Source organism: Babylonia areolata, chromosome 14, assembly GCF_041734735.1.
Source record: "Babylonia areolata isolate BAREFJ2019XMU chromosome 14, ASM4173473v1, whole genome shotgun sequence".
Classification (NCBI taxonomy): Eukaryota; Metazoa; Mollusca; class Gastropoda; order Neogastropoda; family Buccinidae; genus Babylonia; species Babylonia areolata.
The window spans coordinates 15638176-15662107 of NC_134889.1; the positions used below are offsets into that span (position 1 = coordinate 15638176).

Consider the following 23932-nt stretch of genomic DNA (forward strand, 5'->3'; position numbering starts at 1 on the left):
GTTGATGCTTCTGTAACTCTGGACTTTTTCTGGATTGGGGTGTTGGCCCTATGCAAACCCATTTTACCTCTGGGTGAGGTGGTCCAAACTTGTCAGGCCTCTACCCTTTGACCTGTGTGTGTGTGTGTGTGTGTGTGTGTGTGTGTGTGTGTGTGTGTGTGTGTGTGTGTGTGCGCGCGCGCGCGCGTGCGTGCGCGCATGTCATTTTTAGTAATCTATACCCTTTTTTGTTGGATGTTTTCATTTGTAAATATTGTTGTGCCATACCCTATTGTCTTAACTCACTCAGTACGGCCAGTTCTCTCTTCTCCTCTACACAAACCCCTCGGATGTCCAGTGGGTGTCTGAATGACCCAACCTTTAGCTTCCGTCGTCAGAATTGTGGTTTTCTTTGTCAACATTCACCTCTTCAGTATAAGAGCCTTCAGCTTGCAATATTTTGATGATGGTAACTGGGGTGAAACGCTGTTAACGTCTTCTCTTTCGCCGTTCGTATGGAGAGAGTTAACATGAGTATGTGTGTGTGTAGGGGGTGGGGGGTGAGGGTGGGGTTAGTATATCGTCAGCTATTGGGAATTCTTATTTGACTAGTTTCAATCTCTTCTTATGTTGCGCATGATGATTTTATGCCAGTGTTTACAACGAGCCTGTGATTGCACAACTTAATTTCCATGTGGATTAATAAAGTGTTTTTGATTGATTGATTGATTGATTGACCTTTCCAGCTTGGGTGGCCCTGCCAGGAGCTTACGCTCCCACTGGCACAGCTCTCTGGGTCACCGTTGAGGCACGCAAGCCATCACTTGGCGACAAGGGATGGACCTTGTGTAAAAGTTAAGAAAGGAGAGAGGAGGAGCGGAACTACACGCCAGGCCCTGACTTGGAACCCCTAGGGGAAATGAGAGACAGGATGGCCCAGGTGAAGCTGGAGACGGGACACTGAAGCAGAGCTTTTAAAGAAGCTGGGGTCCAGCTGGAGGGATGCAGAAAGGACAGGCCAGAGTCTGAGTTCGGTGGAGAAACGTCGGTGATGGCCTATGCTCCACAGGGAGCGAATGGCCTAAGTAAGTAAACGCACACACACACAGCAAGAGAGAGAGAGAGAGGGGGGGGATTCTCTCTCAATAAAAGTGTGGTTTTTATTTTCCACCCCGCTAAAAGTGTCACTTGTACGGCCAGATGAAATAGCAAAACATCGATTGCATGTCACTAATGTCAGCACACACACACACACACACACACACACACACACACACACACACACACATACACTCACACATAATTATGACAGTATTACACACACACACACACACACACACACACACACACACACACACATATATATATATATATATATATATATATATATATATATATATATACAATTACACACACACACACACACACACACACACACACACACACACACACACACACACAGATAAGAGAATTTCCTTTTATAAGTTCATAAAGTCATTCTTAGTAATTCTACCTTTTATCAACTTCTGTTATCTTGTGTTATCTTATATTATCTCACTGTATCTGATATTTCCTTAGCAAAACTTACCTTGTGTTACCTTGTCTTACTTTACCTCACCTTATCTTAGCTTCACTCATCGTATCTTATCTTTGCCATGACAAACTGCTGTGCTTAACGCCCTGAAAACAACAGCAACAACTAACCAACTAACCAATTACACTGAACAGAGACAAGTTCGAGTTTTCCAAGAACGAAATCGAGTACTTGGGCCAAGTAATCGATGGCAAAGGCTTGAAACCAGATCTGAAGAAAGTGAAAGCAATTCTTGACATGAAGACATCAAAGGATGTTGCTGATGTGAGGCGATTTTCTTTGCATGGTGAAATTCCTGTCAAACCTTGCTGAGAAGACGAATCCACTGACAGATGGAGTCTCCCGTCGGTCCGACGGATGAGTAGGCAGGCAGGCTTATCTGTCGGTGTGTGCCCTCATATGGGAGAAGAGGCCGATTCTGGATGCGCAGCACTTCCCACAGGTGTTGCAAGGGAAAACGTCTCCAGAAGTTGAGCCCTGCTTCCTTCGCTCACGCTTCTCCTTAATGGCCAGCGTTCTCTTGTTTTCAAACGTCTTTATACCACTAAAGCACAGCATCCTCCAGCGAGAGCGGTCAAAGGCATCAGTTTCCATGGAAGCGATGTCTATGTCACAGGCTTTGAGGTTTGTCTTAAAGGTGTCCTTGAAACGCTTGCAGGGTCTTCCACGTTCACGGTGGCCTTCCTTCACTGAGTTGGCCATGCAAAAGCATCTTCGGGATCCTGCTGTCTGTCATGCGGACAACGTGTCCTGTCCAGCGTAGCTGGCACTGGATCAGCAGGCTTTTGATGCTGGGCAGGCCGCTCCTCTCTAGGACCTGGAGGTTGGAGACCCTGTCTTGCCACTTTATGTCGAGGATCTTTCTTAGGCATCTGTGGTGAAACTGCTCAAGTTGTTGAATGTAACGGCGATACGTCGTCCATGTTTCACAGTGGTACAACAAGAACTACTTTGCAGAGAGACTGCATGGTTCTGGGGACATGACCAAAAGATATGCAGCCTTCAACCAGCTGAAAAGAAACCTCACATCTGCTGACACACTTGCACTTTACAGTCCTGAGCGAGAAACAGTTGTGACAGCAGACTTTAGCAGCTAGGGACTGGGAGCAGTGCTTCTGCAACGCCAAGATGACGGGCAGCTGAAACCTGTTGCCTATGCCAGTCGATCACTGACTGAGACGGAACGTCGTTATGCTCAAATTGATAAGGAAGCTTTGGCGATTAGATGGAGTTTGGAACATTGGTCCGACCTTCTCACAGGTATGACTTTCCACGTGGAAAGTGATCACAAGCCACTTGTTCCATTGTTTTCCACAAAGCTCACTGATGAGCTGCTCAGAGTACAACGTTTCAGAACTGATGCATGGGGAATCGTTTATCTATCTATCTATCTATCTATCTATCTATCTATCTATCTATCTATCTGTCTGTCTGTCTGTCTGTCTGTCTATCAATCTATCTATTTCAGTGTTGGTCAAGTTTATCTATTTGTCAGTGTATTACTGAATCAGTTGATCGATTCAGACGGTAATGAATTGATCAAATTAATTGATCTAACTAATGCATTGATCTGATTAATTATTTCACTATTGAATCTAATCAATTAACTAATTAATTAATCAATTCTTTCTTTCTCTTTAAATTAATTTTTATATGGACAGAGGTATATTTTACACGGGAGTTTTGCAAATTCATCACAATTAACTAATTAGTTTTTAACGAATATTCTTCATTTTGATTTTTACGAAATTTGATTGATGTATATAATGGCCGTCGCAATATATGTGACGTTCATGTTCAGGAAAATATAAGAACTCTCCCTCCGTCCCTCCCTACCTCCCTCACACATACACACGCACGCACGCGCGCGCGCGCGCGCGCGCGCACACACACACACACACACACACATAATTACGACTAACCACCGCTCCTTATCATTCTGCCCCTCCTCCCACCCCGTTCCCCACATCCCCTCCTCCCAAAATGTTCTCCACATGCAGCTCTTTTTTTTTTTTTTTGAATATTATAATTATTTATTTATTTACTTACTTACTTATTTATGTACGCTTATAGTTGACTTCATCACGTTTTTGCGCCTCATACATATTATTAGTAGTGATAGGGTTTTTGTTGTTGTTGTTGTTGTTTTTTTTTTATCTATTATTTATTCACCTTTTTTTTCTTTTTCTTTTTTTAAATGTATTTATCTATTATTTTTTCACTTTTTTTTTCTCAAGGCCTGACTAAGCGCGTTGGGTTACGCTGCTGGTCAGGCATCTGCTTGGCAAATGTGGTGTAGCGTATATGGATTTGTCCGAACACAGTGACGCCTCCTTGAGCCACTGAAACTGAAACTTCTGTCTGGTATCACGCAGCTTGGTGGAAACGAGAACGGGGAACATGAAGATTGAGCAACATTAGCCATGGGACGTTAATGTGATTGTACTGTTGGACATACTCTGATAGAGTTATCTACCTTGTGATAATCGATTGAGCAATGGCTGTCTGATTCTGTGGGTTTGGTCGTCTGATTTGTTGAATATCGTGTTGTGCATTGTGTAACGCCAATAGGTGTGTTTCGTAGACACTCGATGAATCAGCTCTAAATTCGTTATCGTCAGTGGCACCGTTTGTCATCAGAAAACAGTACGCATTGCAGACCCACTCATGTATTGAGCAGACGATACGGCCACTGAATTTGGTTTACAAATTATCTGTTGTTGTCGGGAATAAAGGAAGGAAATCCTGTTTTGCAGACGGGTAAGCCAGTGGTTCTTGTGTTAAAAGAATACAAACGACTGTCTTAAGTGCGAATGAATACGGCTGTAAAGCATTTTAGACAACAGACTGAACAGAGACCCTGATCGAGATGACGTTTGAATCGAGACTCATTTAATCTGAATGAAATGTATTAAAAAATATATATAGACAGCTGCGCATCAATATATAGACGGACAGCAATAGAGATAGCTCTCTCTGTATAAAGTATTAATTGGCCCAGAACTCCAGATGCTTATTCCGATTATGATTGACTTAAATAGCAACCATGAAAATTATCTGTCATTAAATGATTTACCATGAACATCAGCATACCATTTACGCCCATTGTCACTGTAGATTTTATCTATCCCAGGTCTCACTTCCAGCATCCTGTATCCCCCTCCTCCTCTGTGTGTGTGTGTGTGTGTGTGTGTGTGTGTGTGTGTGTGTGTGTCCATTCTGTGTCCCTCCATGTCTGTGCCCTTCTCTTCTTTCACAGACCCCCTCTTCCCCCCCCCACAGCCATCTCAACCTCCCCCATACCAGCTTCAACCCCCTCCTTCATTTTACCCTGTAAAAATTATACAGATTACTTTTTTAATTTTTTTTTATCTCTTCCATCATCATACTGGATACAACACAACAAACAACATTTTCCTTGATCAAGTTGATGTAAGAATTAAAAGAAATCACTGTAGTAGTTGGGTTGGGTTTTTTTATTTTTATTTTATTTTATTTTATTTTTTTAAATTTGTTCCAGACAGTTCGAAATCATCAGTCTTGAATGTAATGGGATCTTTCTGATGATCAAGTAAAAATGCCTTTGTTCCGCCGTCAGAGTGAGAAAGGTCGCAAGCGTCAGCAGCGACAGGAGCTGTTGGTAAGTGGGGACATTTAACTGTAATTTTTATCATGTAAGTAAGTGTAATCAAAATCTAATGTTGAGAGTGTGCTATTTCCCAGTTAAATCTAGAAGGTCTAGAGCTGTACGTTTCAATGCACACACGCATCAGCAGCAACAGGAGCTGTTGGTAAGTAGGGACATTGATAGTAATTTTTACTGTGTAACTGTAAGACTATGTTAGTACGTATTTATAATCAAAACCTAATGTTGAGTGTTATTTCCCAGCTCCCAGAGACTGAATGTATGTGTGAGAGAGAGGGAGAGAGAGAGAGGTAGCATTTGCATGTCTGCATCTGTATGTATGTATTTGTGTGTGTGTGTGTCTGTGAGTGCATATATGCTTGTGTGTGCGTGTGTGTGTGTGTGTGCAGGTGCGCATGTACAGATCTGCAAATGTATGTATGTGTTTGCTTGTGGAGAGAGTAGGGTTTGGTGTTTGTGTATGTTTGTGTGTTTGTAGTGATTTGGGGGAAAAAGAAAAAAAAAGTGCATCATATGCTTACCATCTGTCCAGGCAGTGGCTTGTGACTAACACTGTAACAGATAGATGTGGCAATGAAATAGTTGTTTTTACAACTGAATTAAGTCTTCCTCGTTCTTCTGCGAGTGTGTGTGTCCAAGTGTATTACATCAGTCCTTGATAGGTCATGTTTTATATGGCTGGACTGTAGATGACAGCGTCAAAATGTATTACGTGATGCTGGCTATTATTTGATTGATGCATTATATATAGATTTTATATATGTTTTGTACAGATCAGTATGTCAGTCATGCATGTAATATCTTTGTGTATTAGACTATTACCTGTGGATCATTGTGTCTTATAATTTAACACACACACACACACACACACACACATATATATATATATATATATATATATATATATATGTATGTATGTATGTATATATAACCAGACCATTTCCCAGTCCTTTGTCTGCAAAGCCACCAGTATAGATCTTTAAGTGTGTCATGTAATGCAGACACTGATGTGGCTGATGCATACTGTTCATATAAATACTATATCTGAGCGTGTTAGGTAATGCGAGTGATCATCATGTCTCTGAACTTTACGCTCGGAGTTGGAATGCACTCCCTCTTTCGCTTGGTCAGAGCTCTGCTTTTTTAAGTCTGCCCTTGAGACCTTCTCATGTGAGTTGAGCAGCTTGCGTGTGAAAGGGCATTGAATGTGTGTATGGGAGAGTTGTTTGTTTTTCTTGTTCTTCTCGTTCTTGTTCTTCTTGCCTTCATTGTTGTTGTTGTTGTTTTTCTTCTTCTTGTGCTTGTTCTTTTTCTTCTTATCTACATTCTTCTTCTTCTTCTTCTTTTTCTAATTTTTGTTGTTGTTATCAATATCAGTTATCATGATTATTATTTTTATTTTATTTATTTATTTATTTATTTGTTTATTATTATTATTATTATTATTATTATTATTATTCTGTAGTAGTAGTTGTAGTAGTAGTAGTAGAAGTAGTACCACCACCATGATCATCATTATTATCAGCATCATTATTTCTATTGTTTATGTTTTCATCATCATTACATATGATAATCATTATCTTCATCATCATCATGTACCATTCTTCTTCTTCATCATCATTATTATTATTATTATTATTATTATTATTGTCATCAGTAGTAGTAGTAATAGAAGTAGTAGTCATAGTGTCATTGTGGTCATTGTAATCTTCATTATCGTCATTATCATCATTGTGTAACGCGGGTGATAACGATGTGATAACAGGCGCAGCAAGATCCTGAACCCAAGTTTGACCTGTCCGACTGTGAACTGCAGGAGGTAGATAACTCATGTAATTTTCCCTGCTCTAGGATCGTTTTTTGTTGTCTCCCTTTTGCTCTTTCCTCTCTTTGTTCTTTGTCTTCTCTTTTCTTTCAAGTTACTAGATTATCTCTTTTGTTATTTGTTGTCATCTATTAGATCATCAAAATTCCCTTTGTTATTTGTCTTTAAAAAAAAAAAAAAAATCTTCTTGAATCTCTTTGTTATTTGTCTTCTTTTCATTCTTCATCATGAGTCCCTTTGTTATTTGTCAGTTCCTCCTAAATCTATTTGTTATTTCATTTGTCTTCCATTTGTTCTTCTCTCTCTCTTTGTACCTAATATCAGTCTTCTTTTTGTTCTTCTCTCTCTCTTTGTACCTAATATCAGTCTTCTTTTTGTTCTTCTCTCTCTCTTTGTACCTTATATCAGTCTTCTTTTTGTTCTTCTCTCTCTCTTTGTACCTAATATCAGTCTTCTTTTTGTTCTTCTCTCTCTCTTTGTACCTTATATCAGTCTTCTTTTTGTTCTTCTCTCTCTCTTTGTACCTAATATGAGTCTTCTTTTTGTTCTTCTCTCTCTCTTTGTATCTAATATCAGTCTTCTTTTTGTTCTTCTCTCTCTCTTTGTACTTAATGTCAGTCTTCTTTTTGTTCTTCTCTCTCTCTTTGTATCTAATATCAGTCTTCTTTTTGTTCTTTCTCTCTCTCTTTGTATCTAATATCAGTCTTCTTTTTGTTCTTCTCTCTCTCTTTGTATCTAATATCAGTCTTCTTTTTGTTCTTCTCTCTCTCTTTGTACCTAATGTCAGTCTTCTTTTTGTTCTTCTCTCTCTCTTTGTACCTAATGTCAGTCTTCTTTTTGTTCTTCTCTCTCTCTTTGTATCTAATGTCAGTCTTCTTTTTGTTCTTCTCTCTCTCTTTTATCTAATATGAGTCTTCTTTTTGTTCTTCTCTCTCTCTTTGTACCTAATGTCAGTCTTCTTTTTGTTCTTCTCTCTCTCTTTGTATCTAATATCAGTTTTCTTTTTGTTCTTCTCTCTCTCTTTGTATCTGATATGAGTCTTCTTTTTGTTCTTCTCTCTCTCTTTGTACCTAATATGAGTCTTCTTTTTGTTCTTCTCTCTCTCTTTGTACCTAATGTCAGTCTTCTTTTTGTTCTTCTCTCTCTCTTTGTATCTAATATGAGTCTTCTTTTTGTTCTTCTCTCTCTCTTTGTACCTAATGTCAGTCTTCTTTTTGTTCTTCTCTCTCTCTTTGTACCTTATGTCAGTCTTCTTTTTGTTCTTCTCTCTCTCTTTGTACCTAATATGAGTCTTCTTTTTGTTCTTCTCTCTCTCTTTGTACCTAATGTCAGTCTTCTTTTTGTTCTTCTCTCTCTCTTTGTATCTAATATCAGTCTTCTTTTTGTTCTTCTCTCTCTCTTTGTACCTAATATGAGTCTTCTTTTTGTTCTTCTCTCTCTCTTTGTACCTAATGTCAGTCTTCTTTTTGTTCTTCTCTCTCTCTTTGTACCTAATGTCAGTCTTCTTTTTGTTCAAGTTCCTAAATGATATAGACATAGATCTCTGTTCTTCATCATCCTTTCATTTTCCCACCTTTATATATTCTTTGTTTGTCTTCTGTTAATCTGAAATTATTTTGTTATTTGTCTTCCTTTTGATCTTCCGAAATCCCTTTGTTCTATGTCTTCCTTCTGTTTGTTCTTTGTCTCCTTTGTGTTCTTTCTTTTCTTTGTTATTCATCTCAAGTCTTCCTGTTGTTCAACTTCTCTTAATCTCTCGGTTATCTGTCTTCCTTCTGTTCTTCCTAATTGATCACTTTGTAACTTGTTATCATTTTGTTCTTCCATAAATCACTTTTGTTGTTGTTGTTGTTGTCTTCTTTTAATACTTCCTGAAAATCACTTTGGTGTTTCATTTGTCTCTCATTTGGTCTGCTACGGCTTTCTTCATTTTCTTATCTTAGTCTTTCTTTTTCTAAGTTCCTAAATCGCTTTGTTAATTGTTGTCTTATTTGTTCACCTTTATCAGTTCATGCTTTTGTCTTCTTTCGTTAATCCTGAATCTCTTTGTCATTTGTCTTTCTTTGGCTCTTCCGAAATTTGAATCTTTGTTATTTGTTTTCCTTTCGTTCATCCAGAATCTCTTTGTTCTGCGACTTCCCTCTGTTTGCCCTTTGTCTTCTTTTTGTTCTTTTTTTTGTATTTTGTTATTTGTTTTCCTGTTGTTCCTGTGCCTTTGTTATCCGTCAATGTTTAAGTTGCTTTTCTACCTCATTTAAGTTGCTAAATCTCTTTGCTGTTTGTCATCCTTTTGTGTAAGTGTTTTTTTCATCATGGTTGAATCCATAAATTAATTATCTGGTTTCAAGTTTTATCATCTAACTTGTTGCAAACAATATGTGCGCAGAGCAAATTGACGTTCTCATTAATTCAGATGTATTTTATACCTTTGATTTGATTTGCTAGTACATCTTGTTTTTGTTTTGTTTGTTTGTTGTTGTTTTTTGTTTTTTTTTTTTTTTAATGGTGTTGAGTTGTATGTTTTGGATTTGTTTACTGTTTATTCTGAATATTATTCTTACAAGAGAACATTCATTTGTTTGTTTATTTATTTGTCAGTTCATTCACTCATTCAGTCACTGATCTGTGATCATGTACTTAGCCCATCGTTTTTTCAGGCATTTATTCAGTTATTCAGTTAGTCAGTTCAGTTAACAGCAACAACATAGTCAAATTATTATTCTGGCTGTGATAATGAAGGGAGGTAATTTCATAACAAAAAGTTGCAGCAGTTCAAAGACGATGCACTCAAACACTTATTACTCATAAACAACAACTTTTTACCGATGACACAAAGTCATTTTAGTTATATCAGTGTGATATGGATGTATAATGATATTATATCCACCAGCACCACCCACATAACACCCCAACCAAAAAACATAATTAAAAGTTGTTTTTTTTTTAATACAACTGCTGGTTTGTGGTGGCAGCCTCAATCAGGGTGTGTAATAAATCGTTACAGTGCAGCTATCCAGCCTGTGAAAGTCACTGAGCTAGTGTAACAGCTAAAAACTGGCCATGAAGTCATAGGGGTTTAAGAAATTTTAAAAGATAATAAATTTTTATAATGTCAGTTTTGCATATATATGTAATTTTGTTTTCTGTTCTTGTTTGCAGGTCCCATCGGGTGTGTTTGCAATATGCAAAGTGCTGCAAAAGGAGGTAACTCTTCACTTCACCCCTGACCTCCTTTCTCAATTTCTCCCCCCTTTGACCCTCCCCCCTCCCCCCCACACTCCCTCACCCTCTCCCCCAGCCTCGCCTCACAACAGTTACCATACACAACATAATATATATATCTCATTGTGTGTGATTGTATGTGTGTGTGTATGTGCTTTGTGTGCGTGTGAATTTGTATGTAGGAATTGTTGTTGTTTTTATACACACATGTACTGAAGTCTATATTCGTTGGTTGAGAATTGGCCTTTCATTTTGATCTTTGAGACTGCAGATTGCTGCAGGTGTGTGTGTGTTAGACTACATGCTTTTGTGTGTGTGCGTTTGCATGCTTGTGTCAGTGTGCGCACATGTTTGGGTGCACATGGGTTTGCTAAAAATGATTTACAATTAGTAAAGAGTGGTAACTCTTGCCATTCACAAGGCATACAACTTCAAGTCAATGCTGCTTACGCTACCGATTCAGCAAGAACACAGGTAAATAAAAGGTACATGGAACAAACCCAGGCACTTCGGCAAAAGGAAGCGCTGGGGTTGTCCTTTTCCGATCATTGACTGACTTGTGTAAACAAAGTGAGTCTATGTTTTAACCCAGTGTTCGGTTCTCTGTGTGTGTGTGTGTGTGTGTGTCCATGTGTCTGTGTGTCCGTGGTAAACTTTAACATTGACATTTTCTCTGCAAATACGTTGTCAATTGACACCAAATTAGGCATAAAAATAGGAAAAATTCAGTTCTTTCCAGTCATCTTGTTTAAAGCAATATTGCACCTCTGGGATGGGGACAAAAAAATTAAAAAAAGAAGCCTAATTATATGCAAACTGCATTTACTGTTATATTTATATATTTTGTATTCTCTAAACTTGGCACTTTGACCTCTTATTCTGACACAACAACTAGAGGAGTCATTATTATCATTTTTTGTTCAAACAGGAACTTCTTTTGCTAAGCATGGAATTTTTATTTATTTTGCAAACGTTTTGGTGCAGATATTAAAAAAGGGTAATTACTCTGTAATTAATGCTAGGGGACGTAATTTATCACAAGTGAGTCTTGAAGGCCTTGTTTCTGTATTGTCCTTGTTCAGGATTAAAGAGGCTGTGCCAGTCTTTTAGGCGGCCTGCAGACCATGAGTATTCCTCCCCCCTCCTTCCCCCCCCCCCCCTCCATCCCCAACCCAACCCCCCTTGAGGGAGCCTCTTTGGGAGGATGGGAGGGGGGGGGGGAGCAAAAAAAAAAAAAATGTTTGGACACTTTCCTAAAATAACATTTCAATGAATATGTAGAATTTATCAGTTTCTTCTGTTTTGTACGTCAGTCATACATGGCTTCTTCCTTTCCTTTTTCCTGTGAAGTTGTGTAGAGTGTGTATGTGTGTCTGAACAACACAGATAATGTTTGTATGTATGTGTATGTATGTGTGTGTGTGTGTGTGTGTGTGTGTAAATGGATGATATACTTTGAGGGATATGGATATGTATTATTATGTTTGGAGACTTATTCGAATGACTTATACAACCATTCACAGTTGTTATGCTTAGAATGTTATATATATGTATGTCACTTACATATGTTGTGGTTGTTTTGTTGTTGTTGTTTTGAGTTTTTTGTTGTTGTTTTTTTTGTTTTGTTTTGTTTTTTTGCTTTTACTGTGTTTTTGTCCAATTTGTCTTCTTTCCTTTTCCAATATATGTAATTTATTCATTTATGTCGTCTTGTCAATTGTCTATGTGTTATAAAAATGGGACGAAGAAAAAAAAAGTTGGAAAAAACAACCAAAAAAAACCAAACAACCCCCCCCCCCCAAAAAAAAAACAAAACAAAACAAAAAAACACACCCACAAATGATGTTTCAGTGTGGATTGTATCAGATTATTTATTTTATTTGTTTTTTATGTATGAGTTCTGTGAGACCCCTGTAGAGCTGTGTAGTCTGTGTGTGTGTGTCACTGTGTATGACTGAACATTTTAGATTATTATTGTTATTTTATTTTTTTTTAAGTTTTACAGCAGATGTGGTGCAGTGTATATGGATGAGTGCACATGTTTTGACACCTTAAACTGAAACAGAAACTGATCAATACAAGTCACATTTTAATGGACACTGATCAGATGATTTGATTTGATTGATTCATTGCTTCTGTTATTGGGTGGTTTTTGACTCACTTGTGTAAACAAAGTGAGTTTATGTTTTAACCCGGTGTTCGGTTGTCTGTGTGTGTGTGTGTGTGTGTGTGTGTCTCCGTGTGTCTGTGTGTCCGTGGTAAACTTTAACATTGACATTTTCTCTGCAAATACTTTGTCAGTTGATACCAAATTAGGCATAAAAATAGGAAAAATTCAGTTATTTCCAGTCATCATGTTTAAAACAATACTGCACCTCTAGGATGGGCAGAAAAATTAAAAAAAAAAAAAAAAAATGAAGCCTAATTGTATGCAAACTGCATTTACTGTTATATTTATATTTTTTGTATTCTCTAAACTTGGCACTTTGATCTGATATTCTGACCCAACAACAAGAGCAGTCATTATTATCATTTTTTGTTCAAACAGGAACTTCTTTTGCTAAGCATGGAAGTTTTTTGTTTTTTTTGCAAACGTTTTTTGGTGCAGATAGTAAAAAAGGGAAATTACTCTGTAATTAATGCTAGGGGACTTAATTTGCTTTAAACTGATCTTTCTCATTTTAAACATTACATTTTGAAATTATACTCATTACATAAAAAGCTTGGATTTTTAAAAAAAGTGTATCACAAGTGAGTCTTGAAGGCCTTGCCTCTATTGTTTTTTTTGTTATTGTTTTTTTTTTTCTTTTTTTTTCCAGGCCTTGTTTTTGAACAAAAACTGGCTGAGCGCACTGGGGGGAGGGAACTTCAGCGACTTGCGCACCCTCAGGGTTGGTTGTCCTTTCTTGATTTTTTAAGTTTTTCTTCTTTTTTTTTTCTTCTTCTTTTTTTTTCTTCTGCTTCTTCTTTTTTTGTGCCTCAGAATTTGGGACATTATTGTTTCCTCATTTTGACGATGATGATGATGAATGATGACAGAGGTGATGAAGATGCTGCAGTGGTAGGGGGTGTCCCTTTAGGTTTTGCGACGACTTGACAAGCCTGTAGTCGTATACCGCCATCAGCCAGGCCCGAGGGGTACAGCCACCTGCAGTGTTGGTCAGGAAGTTTGAGCAACGCTCCCAACAAGACGCGTCACCCTTGAAGTGGGTGACCCCCTCGACTGTGTGGTCCCAGCCTTTCCCATCTCCGAGCCTGCATCATACTGAGCTGCTGATGGTGGGTGCTGGTGGACACGGGCCAAAGCACCCTTCCTCTGATGGGGATCGAACCCTGACATCCCCCGAGTTGTCAGTCTGTGGCGCTAACCACTTCACCACGGGGGCAGCTGGTGGTTGGTCCTTTTCCGCTTTCTTCAGGCTAGTTAGATTCGTTTCTCTTTGGTGGTGTTCATGATAAAAAATAAAAAAAAAGGCTCAGGAAGCCAAAAGCTGTGTCACTGGCAAAATTTCTGTGGAAAAATCCATGCGTTGATTGTAAATGAAATGTAAATGAAATGCACTTGCAGACAGAAAAACAAAGTGGAGAGAAAAGAAATGAAAATAAAATGGGTGGAGCTGCACTGTAGTGACGCACTCTTCTTGAAGGGGGGTGGGGTGGGGTGGGGGAGCAGCCTGAATTTCACACTCACAGAAAGTTTTTTTTCTGACAGAATAGTGCTACAGTGCAATGCAATGCAATGCAGTGCAATGCAATACAAAACAGTACAATACTTTCCAAGACAGTACAGTTGGTTTGGGGGTAGGAGTTGGAGGTTGGGGGGCGGTGGGGGGGTGGGGGGGGGTTAGGGCAGTTGTGTTTTTGTTGTTATTAATCTAAAGCCACTGTACAGAGCCAAAATGTGTGGCTGGTGTGTTTGTGTGTGTGTGTGTGTGTGTTACAGATTCTTGATGTTCACAGCAATGAGCTGAAAGCTTTACCGGATGATTTGGGCTGTCTTGACCGCTTGCAGGTAAGTGATGATGAACTTCTGTGCTGGAAGGTTTGTGAACATTCGACAGTGGAGTGTTGGCCTAGAAGTGATGCGTCCACTTAGGAAGCGAGAGAATCAGAGCGCACTGGTTTGATTCCCACAGTTGCTGGTATTTTCTCCCCCTCCTCTAGACCTTGAGTGGCGGTCTGGACAATAGTCATTCGGATGAAACAATAAACCGAGGTCCTGTGTGCAACTTGCACTTAGCGCACTTAAAAGAACCCATGGCAACAAAAGGGTTCTACCTGGCAAAATTCTGTAGAAAAATCCACTTTGATAGGAAAATTGCAGGCAGAAAAAAAAAAGTGGCGCTCTCAATGTAGCGACGTGCTCTCCCTAGGGAGAGCAACCCAAATTTCACACAGAGAAATCTGTTGTGACAAAAAAGAGTAATACAGTGGTACAGTAATACAATGATACAATACAACTTTGTATGTTCAGGTGGGTGGTGGTGGTGGTGTGTGTGTGCGTGTGTGTGTTCAGGTGTGTGGTGGTGGTGGTGGTGGTGGTGGTGTGTGTGTGTGTGTGTTTGTGTGTTTGTGTGTTCAGGTGTGTGGTGGTAGTGGTGGTGGTGGTGGTGGTGGTGTGTGTGTGTGTGTGTGTGTGTGTGTGTGTGTGTGTGTGTGTGTGTGTGTGTACACTTGCGCTTGTTTTCTTCTACCATTGTTCATATATGCTGATCTATGGTTCATCCTCAGTGTGTGTGTGTGTGTGTTTGTGTGCGTGCGTGTGTGCGTATGTGTGTGTGTGTGCAGATACTGAACCTTGAGGACAACAAATTGAAGAAATTACCGGACAGCATCGGATACTTACGCAGTCTGCAGACCTTGAATGTTAAAAGTAAGTGGAGGAGGGGTTTGGGGAGGGAGAGGGGGGATGGGAATCCAGACACACAAACACACACACACACACACACACACACACAACACACACCACATACACACACATACATCCACAACACACACACACACACACACACAACAAAAACACTCAGCACCCATACACCTCCCCCACCCCACACACACAACACACAAAACATTCCCCCCCCCGCCCCCCGCACCCCCTCCTCTGACACACACACACACAAAACAAACACACACACACATACACAAACACACATACATACCAAACACTGCCCACACCCACACACACGACAAACACACACACACACAACACACACACACACACACACTCAACACCCATACACCTCCCCCACCCCACACCCCCACACACACAACACACAAAACACCCCTCCATTCCCCCCCCACACCCCCCGCCCCCCATCCCTTCCGAGACACACACACACAAAACAAACACACATACATACCAAACACTGCCCACACCCACACACACGACAAAACACACACACACAACAAATACACACGACAAACACACACACACACACACACACACACACACACACACACACACACAACAAAAACACTCAACACCCATACACCTCCCCCACCCCACACCCCCACACACACAACACACAAAACACCCCTCCATTCCCCCCCCACAACCCCCGCCCCCCATCCCTTCCGAGACACACACACACAAAACAAACACACATACATACCAAACACTGCCCACACCCACACACACGACAAAACACACACACACAACAAACACACACGACAAACACACACACAAACACAACACACACACCTACCTACCTGCCTACCTACCTTACCTGTGGGGCAGGTAACAAACTGAGGGACCTGCCGGAGAGCCTCTGCGATCTCCCTGCCCTGCGTCTGCTGGACATCTCCGACAATGACATCAGCGAGTTGCCACAGCGACTGGCCTGTGTGCGCACCCTGGAGACCTTGAAACTGGACTCCGCCAAGTTCAAGTACCCTGCAGACAGTGGGTGTCATGCCTGTTCTCTGTGTGTGTGTGTGTGTGGATTATGCCTATGCCAAGTTCAAGTACCCTGTGAACAGTGGGTGTCATGTCTCTTCTCTGTGTGTGTGTGTGTGTGTGTGTGTGTGTGTGTGTGTGTATGTGTGTGTGTCTGACAACTTCTCTTGCTTTTTTGTTTTTTTTCCGTGTTTCTGTTGTGTGTGTGTGTGTGTGTGTGTGGACTACGCCAAGTTCAAGTACCCTGCGAACTGTGGGTGTCATGTCTCTTCTGTGTGTGTGTGTGTGTGTGTGTGTGTGTGTACTACGCCAAGTTCAAGTACCCTGCGAACAGTGGGTGTCATGTCTCTTCTGTGTGTGTGTGTGTGTGTGTGGACTACGCCAAGTTCAAGTACCCTGCGAACAGTGGGTGTCTGTCTCTTCTCTTCTCTGTGTGTGTGTGTGTGTGTGTGTGTGTGTGACAACTTCTCTCGCTTTTTTGGGTTTTTTTCGTGTTTCTGTTGTGTGTGTGTGTGTGTGTGTGTGTGTGGATGCCACCAAGTTCAAGTACCCTGCAGACAGTAGGTGTCTATCTCTTCTGTGTGTGTGTGTGTCTGACTGCTTCTTGCTTCTTATTTTTTGTTTCTTGTTTCTGGTGTGCGTGTGTGTATATGTGTGTGTGTGTGTGTGTGTGTGTGTGTGTGTGTTGTGTGTGTGTGTGTGTGTGTGTGTGTGTGTGTGTGTGTGTGTGTGTGTGTTGTGTGTGTGTGTGTTGTGTGTGTTGTGTGTGTGTGTTTGTGTGTGTGTGTGTTTGTGTGTGTGTGTGTGTGTGTTTGTTTGTGTGTGTGTGTGTGTGTGTGTGTGTGTGTTCTGTGTGTGTGTGTGTGTGTGTGTGTGTGTGTGTGTGTTGTGTGTGTGGACACCACAAAGTTCAAGCACCCGAACAATCGGTGTCTCTTCTGTGTGTGTGTGTGTGTGTGTGAGACTGCTTTTCGCTTATCGTCTTATCTGAAAGACTAGCTCCCAGAATACCATTTAAGAACTAGTGGAGGAGGGAGTATGAATCTTGGTCCGTGCAGGATTCGAACCATTGAACAGTTCTATCCTAGTTAGGTTTCATCACCACTAGGCCACTGCTGTGCCTGTCTGTGCTAAGTCTGTCTGCCTTCTGCCTCAGATTGTGAAGAGCAGTGGTGTCTCTTTGTTGCCTCTGGGCTGGGGATGAGGCCAGCTGGCCTTCACATGCACAGCGTTTCATTGATTGATCGATATGGATGCTTATGTATAGCACGTATCCTCGGTCAGAGACCAAGCTCTAAACGCTTCACAGACGCTAGAGTCGTTTGCACAGCAGGCTGCCCGCTTGGGTAGAGCTGACTGTCATCTGCTAATCATTCATTTCCTGTGTCATTGAGTGACGCTTCAGTCACGGTCAAACACACACACACGCACAACACAATTACACACACAAACACACTCACCGCATGCACAACACACACACACACACACACAACACAACAACACACAAACGCACGCACATATAACAAACACACACACACACACACACACACACACACCACATCACACACACACACACACACACACACACACACACACACACACACACACACTTGTATCTTTATGTTTCAGTTGTTTTTTGTTTCCACAATGCAGCATACTTTTACCAGGAGCGATGATAATCATAATAATTGTTAGACTTATTTTTCAGCTCCTGTAGAGACAGGCCAAAGGTCAAGGTCATCACTTGGCAAATAGATTGATAGCTTGATAGATCTTGGTTCTTTTTTTTCTTTTTTCTTTTTTTTTTTTTTTTCTCATGCAGTTTCTATCAGACTTGAAATCACGGCTGGCCATAGTAACGGCATGACCTATATTGAAATTCAAGGTCAGGGGTCAGAGGTCAAGGTGACAAAGAAGCATATGATATTTGGAAAAGCTTGTAGGCACAGGAGAGAGAAATGTATTGCATGAAGCAGTAAACCAAACATGTATTTGATCAGGTGATTACATAATATAGATATAAAAAAAAAACCCACAAAACACACACACACATACACACACACACACACACAAACCACGTAAACTAGAAAAATTCCAATTACAAATAAATATCTACACTGTAATCATACCTGTTCTTTTAATTATTTATTTATGTTTGTTTTTTTTAATCTTTTTTTTTTGTTTGTGTGTGTATGCGCTTTTTTGTTTTCTGCTTTGTGTGAATGTAAATGTGTGTCTGTGTGTATTTATATTTATTTATGCTCTTTTTACTCTAAGTGGTCAAATATTTTTTTGTTGTGTTGTCCAGGTATTTGCAAACAGGGAACAGAGGCCATCATGAAGTTCCTTTGCCAAGGTAACCAGATCTTGTGTGTGTGTGTGTGTGGAGGAGGGTAGGGGGAAGGGTATGTGTGTGTGTGTGTGTTTATGTGCGCATGTGTGTATGTATGCGAGTGTGTATGTGTGTGTGAGTGTGCGTATGCGTGTAGGTGTATGGGAGTGTGTTTGAATTTGTTTGTTTTGTGTGTGTTTTATGTTTGTGTGTGAGTGTGTGGTGTGTGTGTTTATGTGTGTATGTGAGTGTGTGTATATGTGTGTGTATGTGAGTGTGTGTGTGAATTTGTTTATGTTTCATGTGTGTGTGTGTGTGTGTTTATGTGTGTGTGTGTGTGTGTGTGTATGTATGTGTGTGCGTGTGTGTATGCATGTGTGTATGTGTGTGTTTGCTAATGCAGTAATGCTTATGATTATCAAAGAGGATTTTTCTATTGGAATTTTGGCAGGGTCAGCCCATCTTCCGATCACTGCAGCAACATATTCACAGGGTTTTTTTGCCCTCCCTCACTATCTTCCTCCCACCCTTCCATTGTTGGGCGCAGTAGCCAAGTAGTTAAAGTGTTGGACTTTCAATCAGAGGGTCCCGGGTTCGAATCTCAGTAACGGCGCCTGGTGGGTAAAGGGTGGAGATTTTTCCAATTTCCCAGGTTAACATATCTGCAGACCGGTTTGTGCCTGAACCCCCTTCGTGTGTCTGCACACGTAGAATATCAAATAAGCACATTAAAGATCCTGTAATCCGTGTCAATGTTCGGTGGGTTATGAAAATAAGAACATACCCAGCATGCAAACCTCCGAATAGAGTATGGCTGCCTACATGCCTGGGTAAATTAAAAAAAGATACACGTAAAACGTTACATGTCTGTTTGAGTGTGTATGGGTGCGTGCCTGAAGTATGATTGAATGACAGAGGAAACGAATGATGAGCGCCCAATAGCAGCCGTCAGTCGGCTCTGCCCAGGTAGGCAGCCTGTTATGCAAATGACCCCCGTGTTTGTAAAGCGCTTAGAGCTTGGGTCTGCGACTGAGGACAGGCGCTATATAAGTATCCAAATCATCATCATCATCATCGTCATCATCGTCTTTATTTGATTATGTTTAATGCATACCTTCTGTACCTGTTTTTTTTTTTCTTCTTCCTTTTTTTTCTTCTTTTTTTTTTTTTAAAGAATTTCTGATAACTTGAAATAGGGTTTCTTATTCTGAAAATCAGTGTTTTTTTTATGTATGTGATAAAATTAATACATCTCTTTTATGGCATCAAATCTGATGGGTTTTTTTTGTTACGCAAAATGCTACTTAAGAATTTATGATAACAAATGATAATTTTATCATAATGTCTCTTATTCAGGAATAGCGCTTCTTAGTTTTTCTTTGAATTACATGTCATAATTTCTTTTACCAGAAATAGCGCCTCTTAGTTTTCTTTATGATACATGTTATAATTTCTCTTACTGTGTTATAAAATAGCAAGCTGTTAAGTTTTTTTTTAATCACTTTCATATTTAATTCAATCTTTTCACTTTTAAGTAAACATTTTGCTATGTTCATATATATATGCCAGACTTGACATTTGGCTTAGAGACTGATTGGTGTGAGTGATGAGCCTGTGAATGCACATGTAATGCCCAGTCGGATTAATGAAGATGTATTGTTTTGTATTGTATTGTATTGTATTGCATTGCATTGCATTGCATTGCATTGCATTGTATTGCATTGTAATGTATTGCATTGCATTGCATTGTAATGTATTGCTTTGCTTTGCATTGCATTGCATTGTAATGTATTGCATTGCATTGCATTGTATTGCATTGCATTGTATTGTATTGCATTGCATTGCATTGCATTGCATTGTATTGTATTGTATTGTATGCCTGTTTGTGCAGAAAACAACTTTGAGTATGAGCCCCCCTCCAAGTTCTTGCTGAACGCTCTGGAGCCCCCCAAGGGGGGCATCAGCTGCTCCCAGAGCGAGAACTCCATCAAGACTTTTCAGGACGAGGCGCGCCTGCTGGTGAGAGTTCCGTCGTCGTCTTTGATTTTTTTCTTGTTCTTGTTCTTCTCTTTCTTCTGCTTCTTCTTCTTCTTTGATTTCTTCTTCTTGTTGTTTGTCGTTTGATTTCTTCTTGTTCATATCGTTGTTGTTGTGGCTTTGTCTATGATTTCTTATGGTTTCGTCTTGGATTTCTTATTGTTGTTGTTGTTTTGGCTTTGTCTATGATTTCTTCTTGTTCTTAGTCTTGTTATAGTTGTTGTTTGTTGTTGTTGTGCCTTCGTCTTTGATTTATAATTGTTTTTATTCTTCTTATTGCTTGTTTGTTGTTGTTGTTGCACCTTCAACTTTGATTTCTTGTTGTTCTTATTGTTGTTGTTGTTGTGGCTTCGCCATTGATTTCTTGTTCTTATTGTTGTTGTTGTTGTTGTTTGAAGTTGTTGTTGTTGTGGCTTCGCCATTGATTTCTTATTGTTCTTATTGTTGTTGTTGTTTGATGTTGTTGTTGTTGTGGCTTCGTCATTGACTTGTTATTGCTGTTGTTGTTGTTGTTTGATGTTGTTGTTGTGGCTTAGCCTTTGATTTCTTCTTGTTCTTATTGTTGTTGTTTGTTGTTGTTGTTGTGGCTTCGTCATTGACTTCTTGTTATTGCTGTTGTTGTTGTTGTTTGATGTTGTTGTTGTTGTGCCTTTGTCTTTGATTTCTCCTTGTTCTGCTTCTTCTTATTATTATTCTTATTGCGATTGTTGTTGTTGTTTGTTGTTATTGTGCCTTCGTCTTTGATTTCTTCTTGTTCTTATTGTTGTTGTTTATTGTTGTTGTTGTTCTTCATCTCTCGTCTGTTTTTCCTCTTCCTCCTCCTCATGTTACTTCAGCTACTTCTACAACTACTACTACAACTACCAGTACTACTGCTACAACTACTACTACTAATCTTCCTCTTCTTCTTTCTCCTCCCTTGTTTATGGTAATGATAGTTGTAATAAGTTGAGGTCGAGTGTGTGTGTGTGTGTGTGTGGGTGGGTGCATGTGAGTATGTGTGCGTGTGTGTGCGTGGGTGCATGTGTGTGTGTGTGTGTGTGTGTGTGTGTGTGTGTGTGTGTGTGTGTGTGTGTTATGTGAGTGTTTATGTTTGTATTATGTGTGTGAGACTGAGAGTGTGTATGGGTGCGTTTATTGTGGATGCACGCGTGTGTGTGTGCCTGCATCTATTTTCCTCTTTGTGTCCATATGTGGATGTGAAAGAAGATACACAAAAGAGAAAGATTTAGGATAGTTTATTGTGTTTTTGTTCTGTATGTGTGTGTGTGTGTGTGTGTGTGTGTGTGTGTGTGTGTGTGTGTGTGTGTACAGTCAGCTTTTTGATACACCCAATCCTGTGTCGTCAGATCAGACTGAAGAAGTCTGACTGCCAAATGGAAATGGGGGATGAGGTGTTTAATTTATGTTGCACAGGTAAACTTCCGTGAATAAAAGAAAGGACAAACTGCTATTCAGTATATAAGATAATTGTTTGTTCTCTCTTACTGGAGTGATGGCCTAGAGGTAACGCGTCCGCCTAGGAAGCGAGAGAATCTGAGCGCGCTGGTTCGAATCACGGTGCAGCCGCCGATATTTTCTCCCCCTCCACTAGACCTTGAGTGGTAGTCTGGACGCTAGTCATTCGGATGAGACGATAAACCGAGGTCCCGTGTGCAACCATGCAGTTAGCGCACGTAAAAGAACCCTCGGCAACAAAAGGGTTGTTCCTGGCAAAATTCTGTAGAAAAATCCACATCGATAGGAAAAACAAATAAAACTGCATGCAGGAAAAAATACAAAAAAAATGGGTGGCGCTGCAGTGTAGCGACGCGCTCTCCCTGGGGAGAGCAGCCCGAATTTCACACAGAGAAGTCTGTTGTGATAAAAAGAAATACAAATACAAATACAAATACTGATTTCTTCAAATATCAGAGTTTTTGCTTGAAGATTCTTTGTAGTTTAAGAACTGGGAGGTGAAACATTTCATTTGTACATGTTTTTTGAAGTTCCATGAATCATTTCATTTTTACATATTTTTTGAAAAGTCTGTGCACTCATGGATTTTTGTGCATGTTGTTTCTGTGCAGGAGAGTGTGGAACAATACCAGAAACTTATGGTAAGATATGTATGTGTGTGTGTGGTGGGGGAGTGATGGGGGGGGGGGGGAGGTTGAGGGGGGGTTGTGTGAGTGTGTGTGAGGTTGAGTGTGTGCATGTGTGTGGTGGTGTGTGTGCATGTGTGTGGTGGTATGTGTGCATGCGTAGCAGCAAAAAAAAGCAACAGAAGGCTAGAGTGTGTTTGTGTGTGTGTATGTGTGTGTTTGAATGTATGTGTGTGATGTTTGTGTGTGTGTGTGTGTGTGGTGTACCAGCTGTCGTGGTAAAGTGGTTAGCATCGCAGACTTACGGCTGGGAGAACGCAGGTTTGATTCCCAGCGGAGGTGGGTTTCTTGGCCTGCAGCTGGTTCCTACCCAGAGTTGAATGTGCTGTGGGCTAAAATGGGGAGACTGGGACCACACAGTCGAGTATCATCCACTTCAAGCATGCGTCTTTGGGTGCAGAGTTCCTGACCAACACTGCAAGTGTGTGTATCTCTCGAACTTGGTCCATGCCAGGATATCATGATTACAGGAAGTGTTGAATACAGCCTTGTCACATAGTCCCAAACCTGAATGGATCTCCATATAGCAGCATAGTCATCCTCCTCCTTCATCATCAATATAACCAAAAAAAGTCCCAAAGTATGTGTCCTTTCATGCCCTGCTCTCATGGTAACCTCAGTTTCAATACCTCTCCACTTCTGTGCTTTGGGTGAGTCTTGTCAAGGCCGTCAGCGTCAGCAGATTCATGGGGGGACTGTCGGTGGAGGGATGTGGTGGCGGTCTTCACTCTTCACTAGGGACGTTCACTCAGTCTGGCTTCGTGAAGCTTAGAAGGTGGTGCCCCAAGTATTTTAAATTGAAACAGGCACCGCTGAACATCACCAAAGTGACTCAGCAGCAGTGCAGGGTCTCTTCTAGTGTGTTTTCCTCCTGGCGGCCTAACATCGATGGTTCCTTGTGTAACCGCTGTCACTTGGGACTGCGACAGAGACAAATCCGGGTGTGGCTGTGGGGGTGGGGGGGGAATGGAGGGGGGGGGGTCTGAATGAGCTGCAAGGGAGAAATGCCACTGAAATGATCCAGATGATGGGCAGCAGCAGCAACAACAACAAAAAAAAAAGTGTGTGAAATTTGTGTGTATATAATGTTATGCGTATGTGATTTGATATGGATACTTACGTACCACCTATCCTCGGTTGGAAGAGACCAAGCTCTAAGTGCTTTACAATAGGCTGCCTACCTGGGCAGAGCCAAGTGTTGGCTGCCATTGGGCGCTCATCATTCATTTCCTGTGTCACTCAATGAGATTTCAGGCA

General features: G+C 40.6%; 1 protein-coding gene across 3 annotated transcripts in view; it reads left to right on the forward strand.

Moving 5' to 3' along the window:
* Positions 1–4087: 4087 nt before the first annotated feature.
* LOC143289505 (E3 ubiquitin-protein ligase LRSAM1-like) overlaps positions 4088–23932 on the forward strand; it is a 50345-nt gene continuing 30500 nt past the window's right edge. For 2 of the 3 annotated variants that reach the window (XM_076598493.1, XM_076598495.1), the window contains exons 1-11: positions 4088–4333; positions 5094–5213; positions 6985–7038; positions 10204–10248; positions 13086–13157; positions 14210–14278; positions 15055–15139; positions 16004–16168; positions 18471–18518; positions 20386–20513; positions 22601–22630. In XM_076598493.1, coding sequence (XP_076454608.1) covers positions 5151–5213; positions 6985–7038; positions 10204–10248; positions 13086–13157; positions 14210–14278; positions 15055–15139; positions 16004–16168; positions 18471–18518; positions 20386–20513; positions 22601–22630 — 759 coding nt within the window. In that variant the 5' untranslated portion in view covers positions 4088–4333; positions 5094–5150. The remainder of the gene's footprint in view (positions 4334–5093; positions 5214–6984; positions 7039–10203; positions 10249–13085; positions 13158–14209; positions 14279–15054; positions 15140–16003; positions 16169–18470; positions 18519–20385; positions 20514–22600; positions 22631–23932) is intronic. The other variant, XM_076598494.1, reaches the window with a different exon arrangement.